We start from the raw sequence: 20,339 nt of genomic DNA, 5'->3' as shown, positions 1-20,339 counted from the left end.
AGGCATGAAATGTATCACACAGGAAAGTGAGTGAAGTGGTCAACTATAGTTTTGAAAAGTAGTACAAATGCCTTTGAAAGCCACGTGTCTCTCTATCAGCTCTCCTCGGAGCTGATGTGGGCGCTCAAGTCTCCTCCACTGCAGCAGCACTTCAGGTCGGACTAGCATAGTTCAAGTATAATGCTCCCTGGCAGCCTGCTTTAGCTTGGGGATAAAGTTCAGAAACCCTGAAAGTGTGGACAGCAGACAGCCTCCCAGCATCACTGGGAAGGAACTGAATGACAGATGGCGAAAGACAGCTGTTGGAAAGTTCCAATTAAGCCAAATTATGGGTGAATTTTCCATCGCATGCCAATGGATAAAATATTCCATGCTATTACCAACAGTAAGACTGATCGAGCCATCAGAGATTGGGTTGTGGATATAGCTCAGCACTCCATGGCAACCATGGGGCTCAAGGCTAAATCCTGGTACAATGAGATAGGAGCAGGAGTAAGAAATTATTTGAGAACTTGCAACAAAGAAGCAACAAAGGAAGGTGAGGATGCTATCCGAAGTGTTATCTCTTGTATTGTAAGTAATCCTCTACATGTACATATGTGTGCCACGTGCATACCTGGTGCCAGCAGACACGAGAAGAGGTCACTGGACTGCGTGAAACTGGAGTCACAGATGGTTGGGAGCCACTGTGTAGGTGCTGGGACCTTAACCCGTGTCCTCTGCAAGAGCATCCTGCGCTCCTAATGCTGAGCCATCTCTAGCTCACTAACACATTTTCTAAAAGTGAGCTCTGAACTTAGGTTCCACTTGAACGTGGAGGTGATGTCCCAGAGTTCTCCTTCATAAGCAAGGAGAACCAAGCCCCGGATATTTGACCCAGCATCCAGATTTAGTGGCAAAGGAGAAACAGTGTTGGCACCTAAGCCCCCGATTATGTCACAGACAAGCTGAGTGAGGCTGAGTGCCCCTATTTACTGATTCTTGCTTTAATTCTTTGAAACTATTTGCCTGACACAGAAACTTATACTTTAAAACTAACTGTAATCCAGGACTTTTTCCCTAGTGTGAAAAAGTGAGTGTGTTTACAACGTGCAACACCATATCCTTGCTTGCTCCTGTCCATCTTTCTGGGTTCCTTAGGATTGGTCCAGCCTAAGGCCTACTCTTATTCTTGATCTTCATTATATAATCATCCCGTGACACTTTATTATACCCAACTCACACATGCATGCGCATGCATGTGGGCGCTCTCTCTCTCGTTCGCTCTCTCTCGCTCTCTCTCTCTCTCTCTCTCTCTCTGTCTCTCTCTCTCCTTGAATACCTGATCTTGGCCTGTCCATGCTTTTCTCTCTCACTATTCCTATGTAGAACTGCATGGCTGTCACCAGTAAAACTGTAGGTTGAGTCGCCTTGTTCCCTCTACTCCCATATAACACGCATTATCAAATCTGTTGCACCCAAAGGCTGCAGACAAGCTCTCTCTAACCTACCCACACACACTATTGCAGCCCTTGTCATGGCCACGGGGGTTTCTCTCTGGATTATCCTACCCACTGCTGCTGGTTACTCTGCTTCTGCTCTGGCCTCCCCGAAACCCATTTGGAGCGGAGGACAGGAAGACAAAAGCCTTCTACCTCCTAGTCTGAGTGGCTTCCCATCCTTTCTCATAGTGACCTGTGAAGCTACTCTTGGCCCTTGATCACCTTATAGAAAGAGACAATGGTGGCAGAGCTTTTTGTCCATGGTGAAGCCTGTGGTGCTGGTGGCTCATGGTGTCTTCTCTCTGGGAAAAAAACAGCCTTGACTCCAGAGGGCGCCCCCCCCCATCCCTCCCAGATACGTTTTCCCACTGTTCTCATCAAGGTAAGTGCCAAGGCCCGCATTTTCCAGGGGGATTGTGTGGTTGTGTTTTTAATATGTTCTTAAGGGCAGTTTGTGCCTCCAGTGTGGGAAAAGGACTCTAGGATCTTGCCAGAGGGACAAAAATGATGACAGAGGATTAGGGAAGGGCTCCAGACAGAATCCTTATGTAGTGGTCCATAGCCAGTTCTCCGTGGAAAAAGTTCTCGGGTATACCACAAGGGACAAAAACAGGCAGACTCTACAGTTTTACCCCCGTAGAAAGAATCTATAAGGCAGGGATATGGTAAGATAACTAACTGACTGTGGCCATTGCCTTGGGACAATGCCTTGACCAAGGGTGTCTCAAAGACCCACGTTCAAGTCAGATAAGCACTGCATCCTCATCTGCACATGTGTTTAGAAGTGCAGTTTCTATGTTGCAAAGTGCTCTGAAGAAACCAGCGAGTGGGCACATAGCAAGTGCTCTGTAGCCTGCAGGCTCTCATGCCATAACCGATAGCAGGGGTGAAATCTCTCTGGATTGAGGCCACTCAGACAGATCCCTGGGAGCTTGACGTCCCTACTTTCCGGGTATGGCCAAGCTAACCCAAGATTGTACACAGCTGCCCACCAGAGGAGCAGGAGGAGATAAAGCAGAAAGTCTGGATGTGAATGTGATAGAGCAACTGTGATTTGCCTAAAAAGTTATCCTTAGAATCTATTAATGTAAGGTTCACGACGAGAGGTCGTTTCATGATGCTGATTTCTGAGCAGTCTTTGGAAGGGAGTGTAAGGTACTGATCAAGCGGGAGGCAGATCTGGTTCTGGCTGGACCTAGCTTAGGCTCTACGATGAGCACTGGGAAGGACTTGGAAGCAAGTGGTGCAGAGCACACGTGAGTGACATGCTCTGCTCTCTACAGTTGATGCCATTCTTGATGCCAGCGAGCCAAGGGGAGAAAGCCCGGGCCTGCCCGCACCATTCTAGGGCAGGAACTCATTTCGTTCTTCCTGAATCAGGAAGCACTTGATTATTTATAGTGAGCTCCTTAAGATCCTGTAGAAATATTTGGATTTACAGCAGATTTAACTTTTAAAAGGCTTTTATCAAGCTTTGTTTGTGAGATGTTTAGAGATGACATTTGTATAATATGAAAAGGGGTTGAATTCTCTGTGGCTGCCAGGCTGTTTTTGACTGGAGACAGAGCTGGATGAGGGAGGGGCTGGGTCACAGGGCGCTCTGCTAGCCTCTTAGTGACCACAAGTGATGAAAAGGCAGAGCCAGGCTGCAGAGGAGTCAGAGACTAAGAGACACACTAAGCAAGTCACGACAAGGTGACGGGTATTTGATGACTCCTACAGCAAGCAGTATGTTTAACAGACCCTGAGTCCAGATGGAGACTCTGTCAGAAGAGCTTGTTTTCTGATGTGGTACTCCGGGTTTCCCAGGTCGAGCAGGGCCAGGCACGGCTTTCTGTCCTACTTATCTGCCAGGCAATTCTGTCATGAAGTCAGAAAAACAAGGATAACTGTCTTTCCAGACATCAGAGTGAACACCAGGGAAATTAGTGCTCTGTGAACACACAGGCATCACTACCCATGTGCTCAAATGGGGAAATAAAGATTAGGCAAAAATCCGTACTAAACTGGTTTACAAAATCAGAGTTTTTGTGACTGACTGGCCACAGGCAGCCATCTGACTTTGAAGGACTGCTACAATGGTCTTTCACAGAGATTTCCCGAGAACACTACACAAACCCTGAAATAAAAACATTCTCAGAAATGTTTTCCTTGGAGCTAAGTTTCTCATACTAGCCAAAGGGAATATTTTAAGAATCCCCCAACTGCACTAGAGATGGGGTTAGAGGAAGGACCGCAGAGTTTGAGGTCCTCTGACAGCAAGGTTCATGCCATCTCTCAAGGATCCAATACAAAAACTTATAACCTCAGGAGCTGGAGAGATGGCTCAGCAGTAAGAGCACCAGCACTTACAAAGGTCCTGAGTTCAATTCCCAGCAACCACACGGTGGCTCACAACCATCTGTAATGGGATCTGATGCCCTCTTCTGGTGTATCTGAAGACAGCTGCAGCGTACTCATATACATAAAATAAAAAAATAATTAAAAATAAAAGGAAAAAAACAAAAAACAAAGCAAAACCCCCATACCCTCAACATTAAGGAACGCTGCAGCCGTGGTAGAGAAGGAGAGGACCTGGCAGCTGTCAGTTACAGGGACAGACATCTGCTCAATGTGGCAGACACTGATGCTACACAGTGCTGGGCTAGCGGCTGCTGGCACAGCAATCATTTTCATTATGCGTGAGATGAAGCCCCCCAGAATAGTGCTCTCAAACCAAACAGGGACTGCTTGCTGGGACACGGTAGTTGAAGGCTCTGAGAGAGCCCAAGTATTGGATGGAATATGAGGCCTGCTCCGTGAGAAGAAATTCAAACCTGGTTCTGTAACCCAGGGCAGAAATCCCCAGCTGTTAAGTCACAGGCTCTAGTGAGGAATTTGCTAACAGCGTTACGCTGGGTGAGGTCAAATCACCTTCTAAAGACTCCTTGGACTGGTCTGCCGTGGACAGGGAAGGCTCACACAGAGACTTGGGTGCTGGGCTTCTACACCACACTCTGCAAGAGCCAGGGACCAGCACAGCAGAGAGGATGGAAAGCTTATGGGAGCTGTAGGATAGGAAGGAGTCCCATGATGATGACTTATTTTATGCACTGCTCTTATATAAAACTATGGTGACCGGCGGCGGGTAGCAACAATGGCAGTTGGAAAGAGAATGGCCCCAGAGGATCCTGTGTTTGAATGCTTGGTGCCATTAGCGGAACTGGGTGAGAAGCAGGAGGTGTGGCCTTGTTAGAGTGGGTGTGTCTCTAGGGGCAGGCATTGAGGTTTCAAACACCCATGGCAGTCTCAGGGTCTCTCTCTCTCTCTCCCCGATATCTGGGAATCATAATGTAAGCCCCCAGCTATTGGCCCAGTGTCATGCCTGTCTGCTCCCTGCCACAATGATCACGGACTAACCTTCTAAAGGGATAAAGATGGAGCAAAGAGTGAGGGTCCTTTAGTTCCTATTCCCAAGTAGGGTGTTAATATTTCAAAGCCCACACCTTAGGATCCTTCCTGCTCCAGATACTCATCCTGTATTCTCAGTACTCCCACAGTCTCCCTCTATCTCTTGCTGTCCTCTTGCTCCCTCTCTGTGCTCTTCCTCCTCCTCCTTCCCCTACTCTCTCTCTCCCTCTTCCCCTATTCTCCCTTCTCTTGAAGGACAGAGCCCCTAGCCATGTCCAGTTGGCTCCTCTTTCTCTCTGCTCTGGACTCTTCTGTAACTACGCCATGGAGTGGGGATGCCAGCAGTTCCTTTCCTGTGCCCCTCACCTACAAGTGTCTTTCTCTAAGCATACAGTAAGTATCCCAAACCCTCATCTGGTCTCTCCTGGCAGCTCAACGCCCAGGAGAACAGACTGGCACAGCAGTAAGTATGGATACGTATGTCTATAGAGAAACATGTTTCCTTTTGAAACATGAAAGGAAGAGGGATTGAAAGATGAAGTGCTGAAGACATATTTAGTTAGAAACAAAACAGGGAATCCAGTTATTGAAGCTTAGTGATTAGGTGGTATTTCACAGACAGGCAGAGGCAGTGTTCAGATGTAACTAGGTAAAGCAACCATGGCCTCTGAAAACACCACCTTTTAAGACTCACTTCAACTAGGCATGGTAGTGCATGCCTGTAATCCCAGCACTCGGAGGCAGAAGCAGGCGGATCTCTGAGTTTGAGGCCAGCCTGGTCTACAGAGTAAGTTCTACGACAGTCAGACCTACCTATACAGAAAAACCCTGTCTTGAAAAAACCAAACCAAACCAGAACAGAACATAATACTTTCATTCTTTTGCATGTCATAATTTTAAACAGAAATCTCATAAGCCTTTCTGCATTTTTCCCTGTGTGTGCACATGTGTGCGGACACCAGAGGTTGAGCCTCGCGCCCTTCCTCAGCAACCACCCACCTTGTTTTCTGAGACACTATCCCTCAATTGGGATCTATCTGTTCATCATGCTAGGCTGGCTGGTTGACAGCCCCAGGCATCTGCCTGCCTGTAACCTGTGTGCAGGGGCGGGATGGATGACAAGTTCATGCCAGCAGACCAGGAGTTTTGGGAGGGGCCCTGGGATTTGAACCCAGGTCTTCATGTGCAGCAAGCACTTTAGCAATCTCGCCTCTTCTCAACCCCTGTTAACCTTTATGTAACAGAGACCTGTGGGTTATGACACAGGAAAGAGACTAGAGCCATTCTTAGGCGGACATCTGTAGCTTGTTTTCTTAGTATAATCCTACAGGATTAAATTAACCCAGTATTAATGTAGTGCATTCTTGGGTGAGGAGAGAGGACCGTGGGCGGCGTCATCATAACACTAGTAAGTAAGCAGTGCTGCTGCTCCCATTAGCAGTGAGCTGGTGGGCTTCCAAGTGACCCCTCGGCTCAGGATCACAGGACAAGCACGCTGACTGATAGACCACGGCAACGTTTCTCAATTATGAAAAGGATACTGCATCCTTAAGGACTGCCTTAAATGCAGAGCAAATCATGTTACGGACCCATGTGTGCTTGGTGAAACATGTCCAAACAGGATTAGAGGAACATGTTTCCTCCTAAGCAAATCCATCTGTGCAAACAATCTCGGGAGTTTTCTTTTTTCTTTTTTTGGCTTCTGAGCCATCACGAGCATAGTTCACATCGCTCCTTAGTCAAACACACAGCAGCACTCGCTGGCGTGTGAGAAAATCCAGTGTGTGTTTTTAGTCCAAGTCTGTTCTGATCTCATTTTCTCCGGAGGCTGGGAGTTTATCCTAAGGGTTTCTGCCTTTCTCTAGCTCGTCCCTCTCCAAGGGACTCTCAGTGTGGCTGCAGGAAGAATAACTTCCCCAGCTCTCAGGGACACCTAAGGGCCTACAGGGTGCACTTTGGTCCACGTAAGCGTATGTAGGTACTTCGGGTCAAAAGTATCTAGCGACCACCTCATTTTAAAACAAACGACAACCAGAAGGCTTACCCATTCGTAAGAAAGAATCCAGCAGCCGCGAGCAATTCCCATCAGCACGTTCAGGGTACGGACAGACTTCCCTACCAGCACGTGGGTGGTGGTCTCGCAGACCTCGGGTGAGAATGAAAAGCCTTTCAGTGTGCTCACCACCTGGATGATGAGGGTCTGCTGCCTGTGGACCGGAGAGTCAACAGTCAGCCGCCATGCTGCGTGCCCATCAGAGAAACAGAGGCTCGAAGTCTGGCTTCATTTTGGTTGCAGTGCAACATGGGGTTTGGGGAAACAGGAGCACTTCACACCTCAAGTCTAAGCGCATGAGCCTACGGATGATGTCCACACAGGCACATGCTATGTAGGAACAGCTCAGGCACTGGGAGCCAGGCTCCTGCCATCCGTCTGTACAGCAGATTATGTACTTCGTGCATACTTGACCAGTGTGTGCATGCTCTTCTAAAATACATATGTTTTGTATGTATATGTATGTATGCATGTACACGTATGTACGTGTGTGATGACATTTGTGTGGCGGGCAAAGGACAACTGTCACGGTAGTTTCCTTCTCTCTACCACAAGGGTTCCTGGGATGGAACTCAGGTCATTAGGCTTGCAGCAGAGCCTTTGCTTACAAGAATCCCACTAGCCCAGGACACAGATTGTTATTTGCTTACTTTACTTTGAAAATGTAACATTATTAGAGTGTCAGATGCAGTTTTTTTTTTCCCATTAAAAACACAAAGGACTCAAATTATCTCTTTAATTCCCAAAGCTCACTAGCACCTTAACCTGTCATTTTCTTAATGGCAGGAACACTTTTTTGGTTTTCAAAATGTTCTTCTAGCATCCTTACACAGGCCTTTAGTTCTCATCTGTTGCTTCTCCTGTTACAGTGTGCTTGCTGATATCCATGGCCCCCTGCTCCAGAATAGTTTGGAAATCGTCAGTGAATCAGGAACGATGACCAAGGCCTCCTAGGCTGTGCTATGCTCTGTGCCTCTCTCCTCTCACACAGTGGGCAGGCTGCTGAGCTCCACGTTTGTGGACTGTCTCCATGTCTTATCTCTCACGTACAGCACTTCAAGGACTCAGCCTCCCTGTGAGGAGGGCTGACCTCCATCAACGTCTAATCTTAGGGTTCTGCAGAGTGGGTCAAGATGGCCCCTCCTCAACCAACCTGGAGGCTCTGTGCTTGTTAGCATCTCAGAGAGGATTAAGTTTAGAGCTTCACTTCAGAATATCTGATCTTCTCTGTTCCAAGCCTGGCAGCTACCAGCAGCTCATGGATGTGCTAATTGGGAACAACTGCTTTTTTATGGCCCTGTTAATTGGATGTGGAATCAGACTGTCCAAGGTCTCCTTAAGATACACAAGACATGTAAGATGAGAAGGGAGCTGAGGGCTGTGCACCCAAAACAAAAACTTTTCTTTTTCAATCCTTTAATGAGAAAAATAACTGGCTATCATTTTTTTTAAATTTACAGAATAATCAAGGACTTTATTATGCTCATATTCAGTATTTCTAGAGTAGACTAACGTGTCTGTGGCACATCACAAGTTATTAATAAAAGTAAGAGGAGTCCTCCTTTGCAATATATGACAGACAGTGTTTAAAGCACCGGCGCTTTTGTTTCCATACCTTGGGTAAGAAAAAAGGCCCACCACAGAAAATGCTCTATCCTCGAATGCTTTCTCAAGTGTGTTTTCACCGACGTGTACCGATGTTTTGATGAGAGTCTTAAAACCTCAAGTCCTATGATTGATATGTATATATATAAAATGTGGTTTTCCCCTTTAAACACAAATTTGAAAATCCTTTGCAAGGAATATAGTACTGTATATTTTTGTTGGATGTTCTTTATTGTGCTAAGTGTTTAAGGGAGAAGATAAGAGTACGCCAGCAGGCCATTAACCCTTCAACAAGATGCAGAGATAGCTGCTTTAGACCAGATGGAGAAAGCTTCCCACCACAGTGTTCCTTTAAGATCATCGGTAAGGAAATGTTTCAACCTGCACTGCTCAGTTTATTGAACATTCATAGGGTGAGGGGTAGACAAACAGAACCATTAGGAATTAAGCAAGCAAAATGGAAAGCAAAAAATAAAATCTCCTAATGCTATATAAAGGACCAAAAAGCTTTTTGCTTGACTGCCCACACTTAACTACATTTTTAATTTCCAGTGATCTTTTAACCTCATACCAGTTACACTGAGTAAAAGTAACCCAGTCCAGTTCTGTGGATGGCCTAAAGGCACAAAGACCTACAGTATATACAAGAAAAGGCTAAATTTTGCAATCAATAGAAAGTTATCAAAACAACAAGTACTTACTCAGATGGCATGCTTGTCATGACCAATGTTCTCGTTGGCTATGGATTTCAAAAGAGAAGAACAAAAAACAGTCAAAATATAAGAAATGTCTCTCCTACGGAAATGAACTTTAATAAGTTTTTCGAACAGTTACATCACTTAAACACAAACATTTAAGCATACAGACACACACACACACACACACACACAAGAACTTTATAGCACTTGGAAAAAAACAACAAGAAATCTCAAAGTGCACACTTTAAAGTTATGAAGGAGTGAGAGGATGCTCTAAAGACTGGTCTGTTCTTCCTAAGTTATGGTCAACCATGTCGAGACAGGGTTTCTCTGTATAGCCCTGGCTGTCCTGGAACTCACTTTGTAGACCAGGCTGGCCTCGAACTCAGAAATCCGCCTGCCTCTGCCTCCCAAGTGCTGGGATTAAAGGCGTGCGCCACCACCGCCCGGCCCCTTCCGCACTTCTGATAACCCATACGCAACGACAAAAGCACAGCTGTCTAGATTGGTTCTAGATTCAAGGCCTGGATGGATATGGGAGACTCCACTCATCCAACATGATTCTGGCTGACCCTACATTGGCTTTTACTGTCATCTCTGACACAGCAGGGGTGGAACAGTCCAGGGAGCCACAGGCCAGGGACAGCATTCATTGCTCCAGGGCACAGCAGCAGGGAACAAGCTGTCTTTACCCTGTTGGGGCCTGACAAACAGATGCTGGGCACCTCCCCACTGCCCCAAACACATACACCCCATATTCCTTACTGCCTGCCCACCACAGGTTCTCTTCAGTCACAAGCTCATTGTCTAGATTGCCACATGGGTTTACATACCAGCCACGTCGGCATATGGCTGGCGATTCCCAGGGTCCTTTTGGGGTAGTTTCTAACCCCCAGATGAACTGTTATGCTCAAAAACTAAACCACTGCATCAGCCAGACAATCAAGACAGAGAAATAAAAGAGACTAAAACTGGAAAGCAAATAATAAAACCACTTCCACCCTCAGATTGGATTCTACAAGGGTTGTTTTTTTTTTCCTGGATTTTCAATAAAAATAACCACGAGAAGTAAATAAATTCAAGAAGGCTTCAAGAAATAAGATCAACACACAAAAACAGTTATACTTCTACAAATTAGTAGGGAACGATCAGAAAAGAATATTAAGAAAGCAGTTCCCACTGACAGCAAATAGAAAAGAACAACACAGAATAAATTCAACGGGTGGCACAATATTGTCCACTGGAAATTCAAAATGCTTTTGAAGGGCAGGGGAGACGGCTTAGAGGGTAGAGCACCTGTGAAAGTGTGAGGGTTAGAATTCAGATCTCCAGGAAACCAAGCAAATACTGGGTGACCATCTGTAACCCCATTGGTCAGAAGCCAGAGGTGCTGGCCAGAGCAAGTTGGTAGGTAGATTAGCTGAATCACTGAGCTCTAGGCACAAATGAAAGACCCTGTCTCTACATACAAGGCAGAGAGGAGTCAAGGAAGACACCTAATGTCAATCTCTGGCCTCTCTGACAACTCAATGTTAAAAAAAAAAAAGACTGGGAGATGCCCCCTTGGTTAAGAGCACTAGCTGCTCTTCCAGGGAACCCAGGTTCTCTGCTACTCCAGTTCCAGGGGATCCTATGCCCTTTTTTTACCTTGTAGGCCCCAGGCACACATGTGGTATGTACACAGAAATAAATACAGGCAAAAATACATATAAAAAAGAAGTGTATAAAAAAACATCAAAGCCTCAATTTTAAAAGCAAGCAAGCAGCTTGGAGAGATATGGCTCCAAAGAAAAGGAGGGGATGTCCGTCAAATAGGAATGTTAGACATCCAAGTGACTGGGTTAACACCACTAAAGTCCCACTGAGATGACACGTGACGCCTATTCCATCAGCTGTTTAAAAACCCACACAGTACAAAACCAGCCTGAGGGGACTGTGAAGGAGCTGGAGGCTTAGTCGTCACTGGTGGCTGGTGGGAAGGTAAGATTTAGGGAACATTTTGTGTTTGTCCTAAAAGGTGCCACAGCTATGTGGCATAATGAGCAAAGGCAGAGAATGACTTACAAAGAAAGCCAGCAAACCCACTTATCTGGCTATACAGGTCATGGCACACAGAGAGACTTGGAGATATATCTTGGTGACTCCTCCCATTCACCAAGCAGTGGGTCTCCAAAGAACATGACAGGTATTGGTACCTGTTACTGCTACAAGTGATTTAAAGAGATGGAGCCGCTGAAAGATGGCAGGACAGGCGGCTGTGTGACAAAGTCAACATGGTTGCCAAGTTGGCAGCTGCCAAACTCAGAGCTGGAGGTAAGATCTGAGTGTAACATGCAACAGGTATCTTGATTGGCAGCTTGATAGGGCTTAGAGTCACCATGGAGCCAAGCTTTGGACTAGGCTATGAAGCACTGCCTACGTTAAGTGAACTGAGGCTGGAAGACCTAAATGCAGGCAGCTCCATGCCAGGGGATGGAGGCCAGGCTGCATAAAGAGGAAGCAAGCCTTGCCAGTGTTCATCGTTCCCTGGCCCTGACTGCAGACACCACGCTCACAGCTGCCTCATGCTCCTGCTGCCTTGTGCGCCCCGCCGTGATGGGCGGCACCCTTAGACTGGGAGCCCAGATGAACTCTTCCTTCCTGACATTGCTCTGTTCTGTGTTTTGTCATAGCAACAGGACAAGGAACAATTGCATAACACGTAAGATGATTGTTTATGGGCATGAGATGTCCACCCAGTAGGGCTTCAACTGATTTTTGCGCCACTATAATTTAAGTCTTCAAGGTCCAATAACCTTATATATGCTGATGTTGGAGGTGATGGGACCTTATATATGCTGATGTTGGAGGTGATGGGACCTTTAAGACATAGGCCTGGTCTTTAGGACAGTGGGGAAAGGGGGTCCTCTGTGTGTGTGGTATGAGTGTGTGTGTTCTATAAGACTTCTCCTCCCCCACAAAAGAGTTCTGCTTCCCTGCCACAAAATTATGAGCAGTTTTGCTCTGCTGCAATCTCTTACCATGATGCATCATCACCAGAGGACAAAGCAACATGGCCAGCTGATCACCCAAGCTTCATAAGATAGCAAGCTCAGGTAGTTTGTAACAGTTAACTGAAGCTGACTGACACACTCCTCCAGTGGGGAAACTACTAGCAAACCCATTTCAACATGCGTGATAATCTAAAAATCATCTTAAAAGTCAGGCTGAGGCCCACAGAGTGTGAGAGGAGCACAGACAAAGACAGGGTGGCCACCAGAAGAAAGCCATGAACTCTATCGTGGCCAATGGACTTGGTTTCTCAGACTGAAAGGAAAGAGTTTGGTAAAACATGGGTATACTATGGCAATTGGTCACGAGTCCAGGGTATGTGGCTTGTACACACACACACTTCCAGTGTGCAGAGAAGCAGGACATGCTCTCCTCTAAGTCACGCGTGTTCTCCTGGCATCAGGTCAGCTTTATGGGACTAAGGGGGAGTGGAAGGTTGAATTAAGCAGGTGACTCACAACCCAGGACCTAAGGGTGACATTAATTCTATCTCTATCTCCTCCCTCCCTCTCCCTCCCCACCCCCTCTGTTTATTCTCCTTTGAATAGGAGATAAGGGCTTTCTGATTCCCTCACAAATGAATGTGTCAAATATTAATTTTATATCAGTGCAAGAGTCATTCCTATGCCTTAAAAAATAATTGTTTCAGTTTTGAGAGTCTCCTGAAATGCCCAGCAGACCTACTCTGCTCAGGGCGAAGCCTGTGAACCCCACAGCAGAGCAGTGTACCCCAGGCAGCGCAGACCAAGACACATCTTTCATTGGCTTTTTAGGCTGAGTCTCTAAAACTCTGCTAAGAATTTTTCTCATTTTCTATTTTGTTCTCTACTAGCCTTTGATGAGAAAGCAATGTGCGGGAATCTGGCTGTTTGGTTTGGTCATTTGATGCCCTATGTAAATGGAACCTAGTTTCTTCTGAGGAAGAGGAGAGGAACTAGCTTGTTAATAAGTTAGCTGTTAAGTCATAGAAAATTAGGTCTAAGGATGCCTCAGTACCTGTAATCTTTACACTATAAACTATAATTTAGTGTCTAAAAACAGCAAAAGCCTTAGTGATAAACATTGTGTTAAACAGTCCCAGCTGGGCCCAGCGGCAGGTTCTAGTCATTGGCAGGCAGCCGGGCAGATGATCAGGCCTTTTTAAGATGAGGGAAATGCCAAACTAGACCCATCAGGCTGGTGATGTCTCTTCTGATTTCTGGCCCCAGATGTTGCCTGCCGAGTCCTGGATCAGGTTTCTGAACCTGGCTGCCCAACTTAGAAACTGCAATTTGATTAAGTTTGGTTCAGTTTATCTATCGGTTTGGACCACTGTGTGATCACATGAAAGCACCTTCTAGGCCACTGTACCTGCTAAGCTTTGTTCCCGAGTCACAGGGTAGTCCTTCCTTGGTTTCAAGATCCACAGGCTTGTACTTTGAGTTTATTTGAGAAATGTTTGGACTGGACAAGGTCCAGGCCTGGATTACAGCCCATGATTATCTAAGCGGGATCCATTAGAGGCCTTAGAAGTTCAGCCACTTAGAGAAAAGGCTGGGTCACATGAAGGGGGACCAGCAAGCTCATCCTAATCCACAGGCTGGAAGGCCGCTGACTTGGAACTATGACGCTGGAAAGACAGGTGAATGCTCCCCCTGAACACGTGACCAGAGCCACACTGCAAAGAGCTCATCTAAGCAGAATTGCTCACTTTATGGGGTGTTTTACAGAGAGACCTTAAATGCCTCAAAATCAGTGGGATGCATTTCTGCGAGGCATAAACAAAACTATTTCTTTAAAGAGGTGTGTGTGTGTGTGTGTGTGTGTGTGTGTGTGCGCACGCGCGCGCGCGCGCGCACACGCGCATGCACACGAACACTCAGGATGTTGGATCCCTGAAGCTGAAGTTACATTATGAGCGCCTGAAGGACTGTCCTCTCGTGGGCAGCAAGTCCTCTTCATTCTTGAGCCACCTCTCTTCCCTACATAAAAATCTTAAAGAGGTACTTGATAATAAAAATATCTTTCACTTTATATAACATGTGCATATTTTGCCTGCATGCATGGCTGTGTCCCGTATGTGTACATCTTATACTCTTAGAGGGGACAGGTAAGGGTGTCAGATCTTCGGGAACTATAGTTTTAGATGGTTATGAGTCACCATGTGGGTGATGGGAATAGAACCTGGAGCCTCTGGAGGAGCCCAGTGCTCTTTACTGCTGAGCCATCTCTTCAGCCCTAACAGAAACCGTTTTGTAGACTATAACCTCCAGCTGCATCTTCTTTTGCCCTTACCCATCCTCTGTGTCCTTATAACTTCTTCCTTCAGTTAAGTGATGGGAAGAAAAGCTGAGGACCAAAACTGGGCCCCCAATTAGTGGGTGTTTCTAGAACCTTCCCTGGGCTTTGGCCAAACTCTTCAGCATCACAGAGAGACTGTGTCTTGGAAAGGTGGGTCCAGGGCTTTATTTGCAACATGGTGAACTCAGTATTTTAGCTGAAAAAACACAGGAGTTTGAAAGCTACCATCCTGCCTCAACCTCTGCCCATCAATATTTAAAAGAAAATCAACAAGGTCACGATTTGTAGATGGTATTAGCTCCGTAAGAAGAAAGAATGGTTGAACTGATGGACACCGTGCCTTGTAAGTCAATCACCATGGTGACAGCAGAGCCAGTCTGAACTCAGAGTTTCCTCAGGCCAAGCTGGGAGGCTGACCAAGCCCTTGCATAGCCCTGCCTCCTCCAGTGTTTCCTTTCCTCCGGCCACAGTGCTCTGAGCTTTAACAACCCCACACCTGTTTGAGTTTCGTATCATGTGTGGCACTTGTGTACTGGCCCTCCAACACACACACATGCTCTTTCCCTGCTATCTACCCACTGCCAGCTTCTCTCAGGAAGGAGCCTCACTCATGGGAAGCTCTGAGGGCAGGAGAAGCCCCCTGACCTTGGTGGGTCATCAGCAAGCTCTGTGGAGGAGCAGCAGAAACTTCTCTAGGTGACGTGACTGGAGAATAGGACAACTCACCAGAGTCAATTACACAAAATGACGAAGTACAAGGAAACGGCTGAATTCGATACTCCAGGAGGGCTTTGCAGTGCCCGTTTTACAAATGACAGGCCACCTGACCTTTCTTTGTATGGATGTCTTAACTGAGAGCCACTTGAATGAATTATTCCCAAGTGCTACAAAGTTAATAATCATATTTAAAGTGTTCATATGTATCTTCACAGTATAATTCCACAAGAATTTGAGTCGTGCCCATATAACTTTGTCTGTGTATGAGATTTCAAAAACAGATATAGAAGCTGAGTGAGTTTTGGTGCTTGATTCTCTTCAATGACAATAATCCGATGCTGCCAAATGAGAGCCACGGTGCAAGGTAACAGTTATAATGCAAAGATCTAATTATAATCAGAAAACTTTGCTCAGTGTTATGAGAAAGGACCAGGAGGACACATCTAATATTATAGATGGCTATAATACCCGTTCTGATCTTTTAGGGAGCCGATTCTCTATGACAAAGCTAAACTTTACCAGTCATGTACCACCATGAAAATAACAATGATAATTTAAATCTCTCCTCCACCCCCCACACCTTTTGTGTTCTAACAAGACTCCCTGCTCTCAGAGTCAAAAATAACACCCACCCCCCCACATCTTCTTTGGTGACCTAGAAGTCCACTGCCATGTGCCCTCATAATACCTGTGAGATAAACTAATAGGCTGCTCTCTAAAACCCTGGCTCCTTCTATCCCTTTCCTACAGTTTTCATGAGGGGTCCCCCATTACACCAGTCTGAACAGAGTGATGGATGGTCGCTTTGTCTCTCCCGGGGTAGGTACAGGGACCTGGCCCTGCTGCCACATCTAGGAAAGGGAACACAGGAGTCCTGTGTGCATCCCTGGAGACATAGGGACGTGCCAAAGAATCCAGGGACTGACCCTGTGAGTGATGGTGTCTCAGTAGGAACCTGATTTCAATTCTATTGAGTCTGGTGCCAGCTTCTGTTGGTTTCATGCTCTGACTGTGTGGTGCTCTCTCTAAATGGATGGATGTTTACAGAGATCTTGTCTCCACTGTGAAAATAACAGAGAGTCTGGCTTGAGAGATCTTTCGGCTTGTCTGCTTTGAGTTTGAAGCAAATAAAAATTTCATGCTACTAAGAAGTAGATATGCAGTTTTGTACTACCATAATCATGCCTGATCCATGACAGAGATTTTGGAATCAAAACTCTTTAACTCTGGTTTTTTTTGCATGTGTGCATGCCACTGTACTACATAAGGGACATATTTAAAACTACATATTGCCTTGGAATCTATTCTTATAGTTTGTTTTGTTTTAAATAAAGAAACAGGGCTCTACTGCCTCCCTCACCCACCCTCCACATCCCTGTTTCTAGTTCTATAATCTCACCTAGGATCTGAGTTTGGGCCCAAGATGTCTGTCTTACACAGCCTCCTTGTGGTGACTACCCTGCTAAGATGCATCCTGATGTGTCTTTCTTTCCTACTCTGACTGTCTGACCCTGGTTCAACAACCCCCTCTAGATGACAGTGCAACCTCAAGAAAGCTGTATCTGCTTGCTTTCAACCCTCCAATAGAAGTCCCTATGGGAAACATATCTGGGAAGTGAAGGGTTTGATCATGGATCAAGCCCACCTCCACCACACACACCTGACTCTTCTAACCTGCCATACATAATCTGAGGATGGAGGAAGTCCTAGTTTCTCTGTATTTAATCTTTAAATAAGTTATTCTTTATTGTAGCACACTGAATTTTGTCCTTCAATTTGAAGACTCGTGGCTACTGCAAGCTGGGATACTCTTGGGATGTCAAGGTTAACTCAAAGGCAGTTTCTAGTGCCAGAGTGGTAGCATAAACTCAGAGTGCATTGAAGAGCACAGTCTTATTTGCTTGTATAAACAGCTGTCCTAGGTCAGACACTAGGTGCCATGCTTTCAAGATCAAAGGAGCACCTGTGAGAGGCACGCCATAGCCACACAGGCATCCAGGCCCCCACCATCTTCTGTTGGGCAGCAATGAGACCATTCTGGTTGAAGCCCAGTTCACCTGGGATTCTCAAGCAGCCATTATCCTCCACTGTATGATGGCTCTCATGAAGAAATGCCACCAAATGAGGCCATACGTCACAGATTGGAGACACAGGGGAAACTACAAATTCCCTAGACCCTTACCCTAAGAAGTTAAGTTAGTGAATGCTATAAAATGCTTTCAACAGTGTGTGTGTGTGTGTGTGTGTGTGTGTGTGTGTGTGTGTGTGAAGCACTTCTACTAAACTCAAACATTTAAATAATCCAGGTTCACATACTTAGGTAAATTTTTGGAAAATACTTTATTTTTTGGGGAAATAGCTAACTTTCCTGTCTATTACTAGCAAACATTTTATTTCATTCTCCTTATATGTGTTCTTCCTTAAGCTACCTAGATTAATGGGTCTAATATGTGGGCATTACATCTATTTAATATTTCTTAGTAACTATGGTACTGTTTTAACCAGGTATTCAAAATTTCCTGACAACTTCTGGGGTTTTGCTTTTCCCAAATCAAACTAAAAATATTTTGCCCCTAAAGCTGTGCCATTTCCTGGCAATGTCTATTTTGTATGTTCTACTTTGTAGGAATACAGGACCTGGAAATAGCTGTGTCCACACGATGTGACTGTATTGGTGACAGAACACAGCAAACTGTCAAAGAGATGGTTTGCCTCCCCGGGTGTCTGTGTCATGGAGTGGATCAACGAGCAGATGTGCGGGGCTGACTCTAGACCAGCAACTCACCCTCTTTGGAATTCTTGCTCTAATTTTATGCTTGACAGACCACAAATATGTCTTAGGGCTATTTTGCTGCATCTGATCTTTTATCTGTAAGACTACTTACTATATATGCGCATGTCATGGAGTGCACTTGGAGGTCAGTTCTCTCTTTTCATTATGCAGATCCCAGGGAATAACAACAGGCTGTCAGGTTTGCAGCGAGCATCTTCACCAACTAGCCCATCTGGCTGGCTGCTCCTAACTTTATAAGTAGGTATACTTCCTACTCCTTTTGGAAGATAAGGTTTGTCATTATTTACAGATGCCTTCCCTAAGCTTTGTGCTTTGTACCCCAGTTCAACCTAACCTCTCCATTGCTATGGTTTTTATAATTAGCTCTCATCAGATCTTTTGTGATGTGAAAATGGACATTCAAGTTATTCACACCCATCTTGTATTCTGCTTTGTTCTGACCCTCAGCCCCTTGGGGGGATTTAACTGAGGTTTCCAGAACCCTGAAAAGGAGATGAACCCTGGGGAGTGCTGACCAGCCAGAACAGTGTATCACTGCTGATACCAGTGTACCTAAATGAGCTATGGGGGTGGGAGTGACCCAGGTTTTTAGTTGGTTGATGTATCTGTGTTCTGTGCTGTGTGTTAAACAGGAGACCCTTCCCCTTTATGCTATTTGGATTTCATAATGACTTGAAGATATACTTACTATACTTTCACAAGCATAAAAGACGTATTTGATGGTGACCTCTTATTCTTTCTCCCTGTTTGGTCTTTCCAGAATTCAGAAATTGTGATATAATTTTTTTTGTAGAGGTTTAAAAATAGTTTGTTTTCGCTGTTATTCAGAAGTAATTGAACACTGGTTTACAATGGCAGCCTTTTCTCCAATGTCACATTTGAGAATAATGTTCCTTTAATCAGTAGCCACCACACATTTAAGGAACCCAGGCTTGCTATAGAGACCCAGAGTCTACAATATTCTCCAGGTAAACAAGAGTGATCTGCTTAAGGGTCCTCAGCCTTCAAGTCGATGAGGAATGTCACCCTGTCACCAAATGTCAGAAGCCGCAGGACATTTGGAGGTAAGGGAAGTCTCCCAAACATAATAGGCTGTAGCCGACCTGACAGCAAGCCCCGTCTAGCTCAGCTTCCAGACAGAAGAGGCTGTTAAACGTGCTGCTGAACTCTTCACCAAAGGACCCCAGTGGTTGGAGATAAGGCTCAGCCTAGGCTTGATTCTGAGCACCTACTTGATGATGCCTACTAAATAAATCCATAAATCCTACTCCAGAGGATTCCATGCCTTCTGACCTTGGGCATACGCATAGTATACAAATATACATGTAAGCAAAACACTCATACACATAAATAAATGTAAAGATAAAAGAGGAAGAAAGAGAGAAAGAAAGAAATTGTTATCATGATCCATAAATCAAATGTAAGGTCCTATTGACAAAGTGTCATTCTAGTTTCTGTCATCTATGCAAATCAATCTAATGAAGCCAAGTTTAGTCTGTGAATAATCTAAGAGACAGCTTTTGGTGAATGAGAGAGGGGCTATGGAAAAAGAAATGTATGTGAGGCATGAAGTAGTGTCTGAAGCCCCTTTCCCAGTCCTGCCACTGTCTGGGTGATTCCTGATTTTTAATATGTGAAAACTGTTTAGTGGAAGCCGCGGCATGAAGCTCTCGGAGTCGAGGCTCGAGTGCCCGCCCCCACCCTGGCCCCAGCGCCCACCCGGTCAGCCCCGGCCCAGCCATGATTAAGGCCATCCTCATTTTCAACAACCACGAGAAGCCGCAGCTCTCCAAGTTCTACCAGCCCTATGTATTTGTGGAAACATTAGACAAATGTTTTGAAAATGTTTGTGAAGTGGATTTAATATTCCATGTAGACAAGGTTCATAAATTCTTGCAGAAATGGTGATGGGGGAATGGTATTGGAGACCAACATGATTGAGACTGTCACACAAATTGATGCACAAAATAAACTGGAGAAATCTGAGGCTGGCTTAGCAGGAGCTCCAGCCCGTGCTACATCAGCTGTAAAGAATATGAATCTTCCTGAGATCCCAAGAAATAGTAACATTGGTGACATCAGTATAAAAGTGCCAAACCTGTCCTCTTTTAAATAAATATTAAAAGGGCCACTCCCAGGTAAAATCCAGAGGGAACATCATCTAAGTTTACCATGCAGTTGTTTACCAAAAATAGAGGAGGAGAGTTTTAACTTTGCTCTTGGATTCAAGTCAAGGTACTTTATAGAAGCTGCGTAAAATCAGTATGGAA

General features: G+C 45.4%; 1 protein-coding gene and 1 pseudogene across 4 annotated transcripts in view; one reads left to right on the top strand and one right to left on the bottom strand.

Annotated features, from left to right (window-relative positions):
- Mcph1 (microcephalin 1) overlaps positions 1-20,339 on the bottom strand; it is a 202,087-nt gene that overhangs the window by 126,266 nt on the left and 55,482 nt on the right. For 3 of the 4 annotated variants that reach the window (XM_085844145.1, XM_085844143.1, XM_085844144.1), the window contains 2 exons: positions 9,231-9,268; positions 6,916-7,078 (listed from right to left, as the gene is read on the bottom strand). In XM_085844145.1, coding sequence (XP_085700271.1) covers positions 6,916-7,078; positions 9,231-9,268 — 201 coding nt within the window. The remainder of the gene's footprint in view (positions 1-6,915; positions 7,079-9,230; positions 9,269-20,339) is intronic. The other variant, XR_015048686.1, reaches the window with a different exon arrangement.
- On the top strand, positions 19,810-20,192 carry LOC147002511 (AP-3 complex subunit sigma-1 pseudogene; annotated as a pseudogene).

Source organism: Mus caroli, unplaced genomic scaffold (assembly GCF_978045245.1).
Source record: "Mus caroli unplaced genomic scaffold, Mus_caroli_1 scaffold_10, whole genome shotgun sequence".
NCBI lineage: Eukaryota > Metazoa > Chordata > Mammalia > Rodentia > Muridae > Mus > Mus caroli.
The sequence above is the reverse complement of the archived record's forward strand: the minus strand, read 5'-3'. Positions and strand labels throughout refer to the sequence as shown.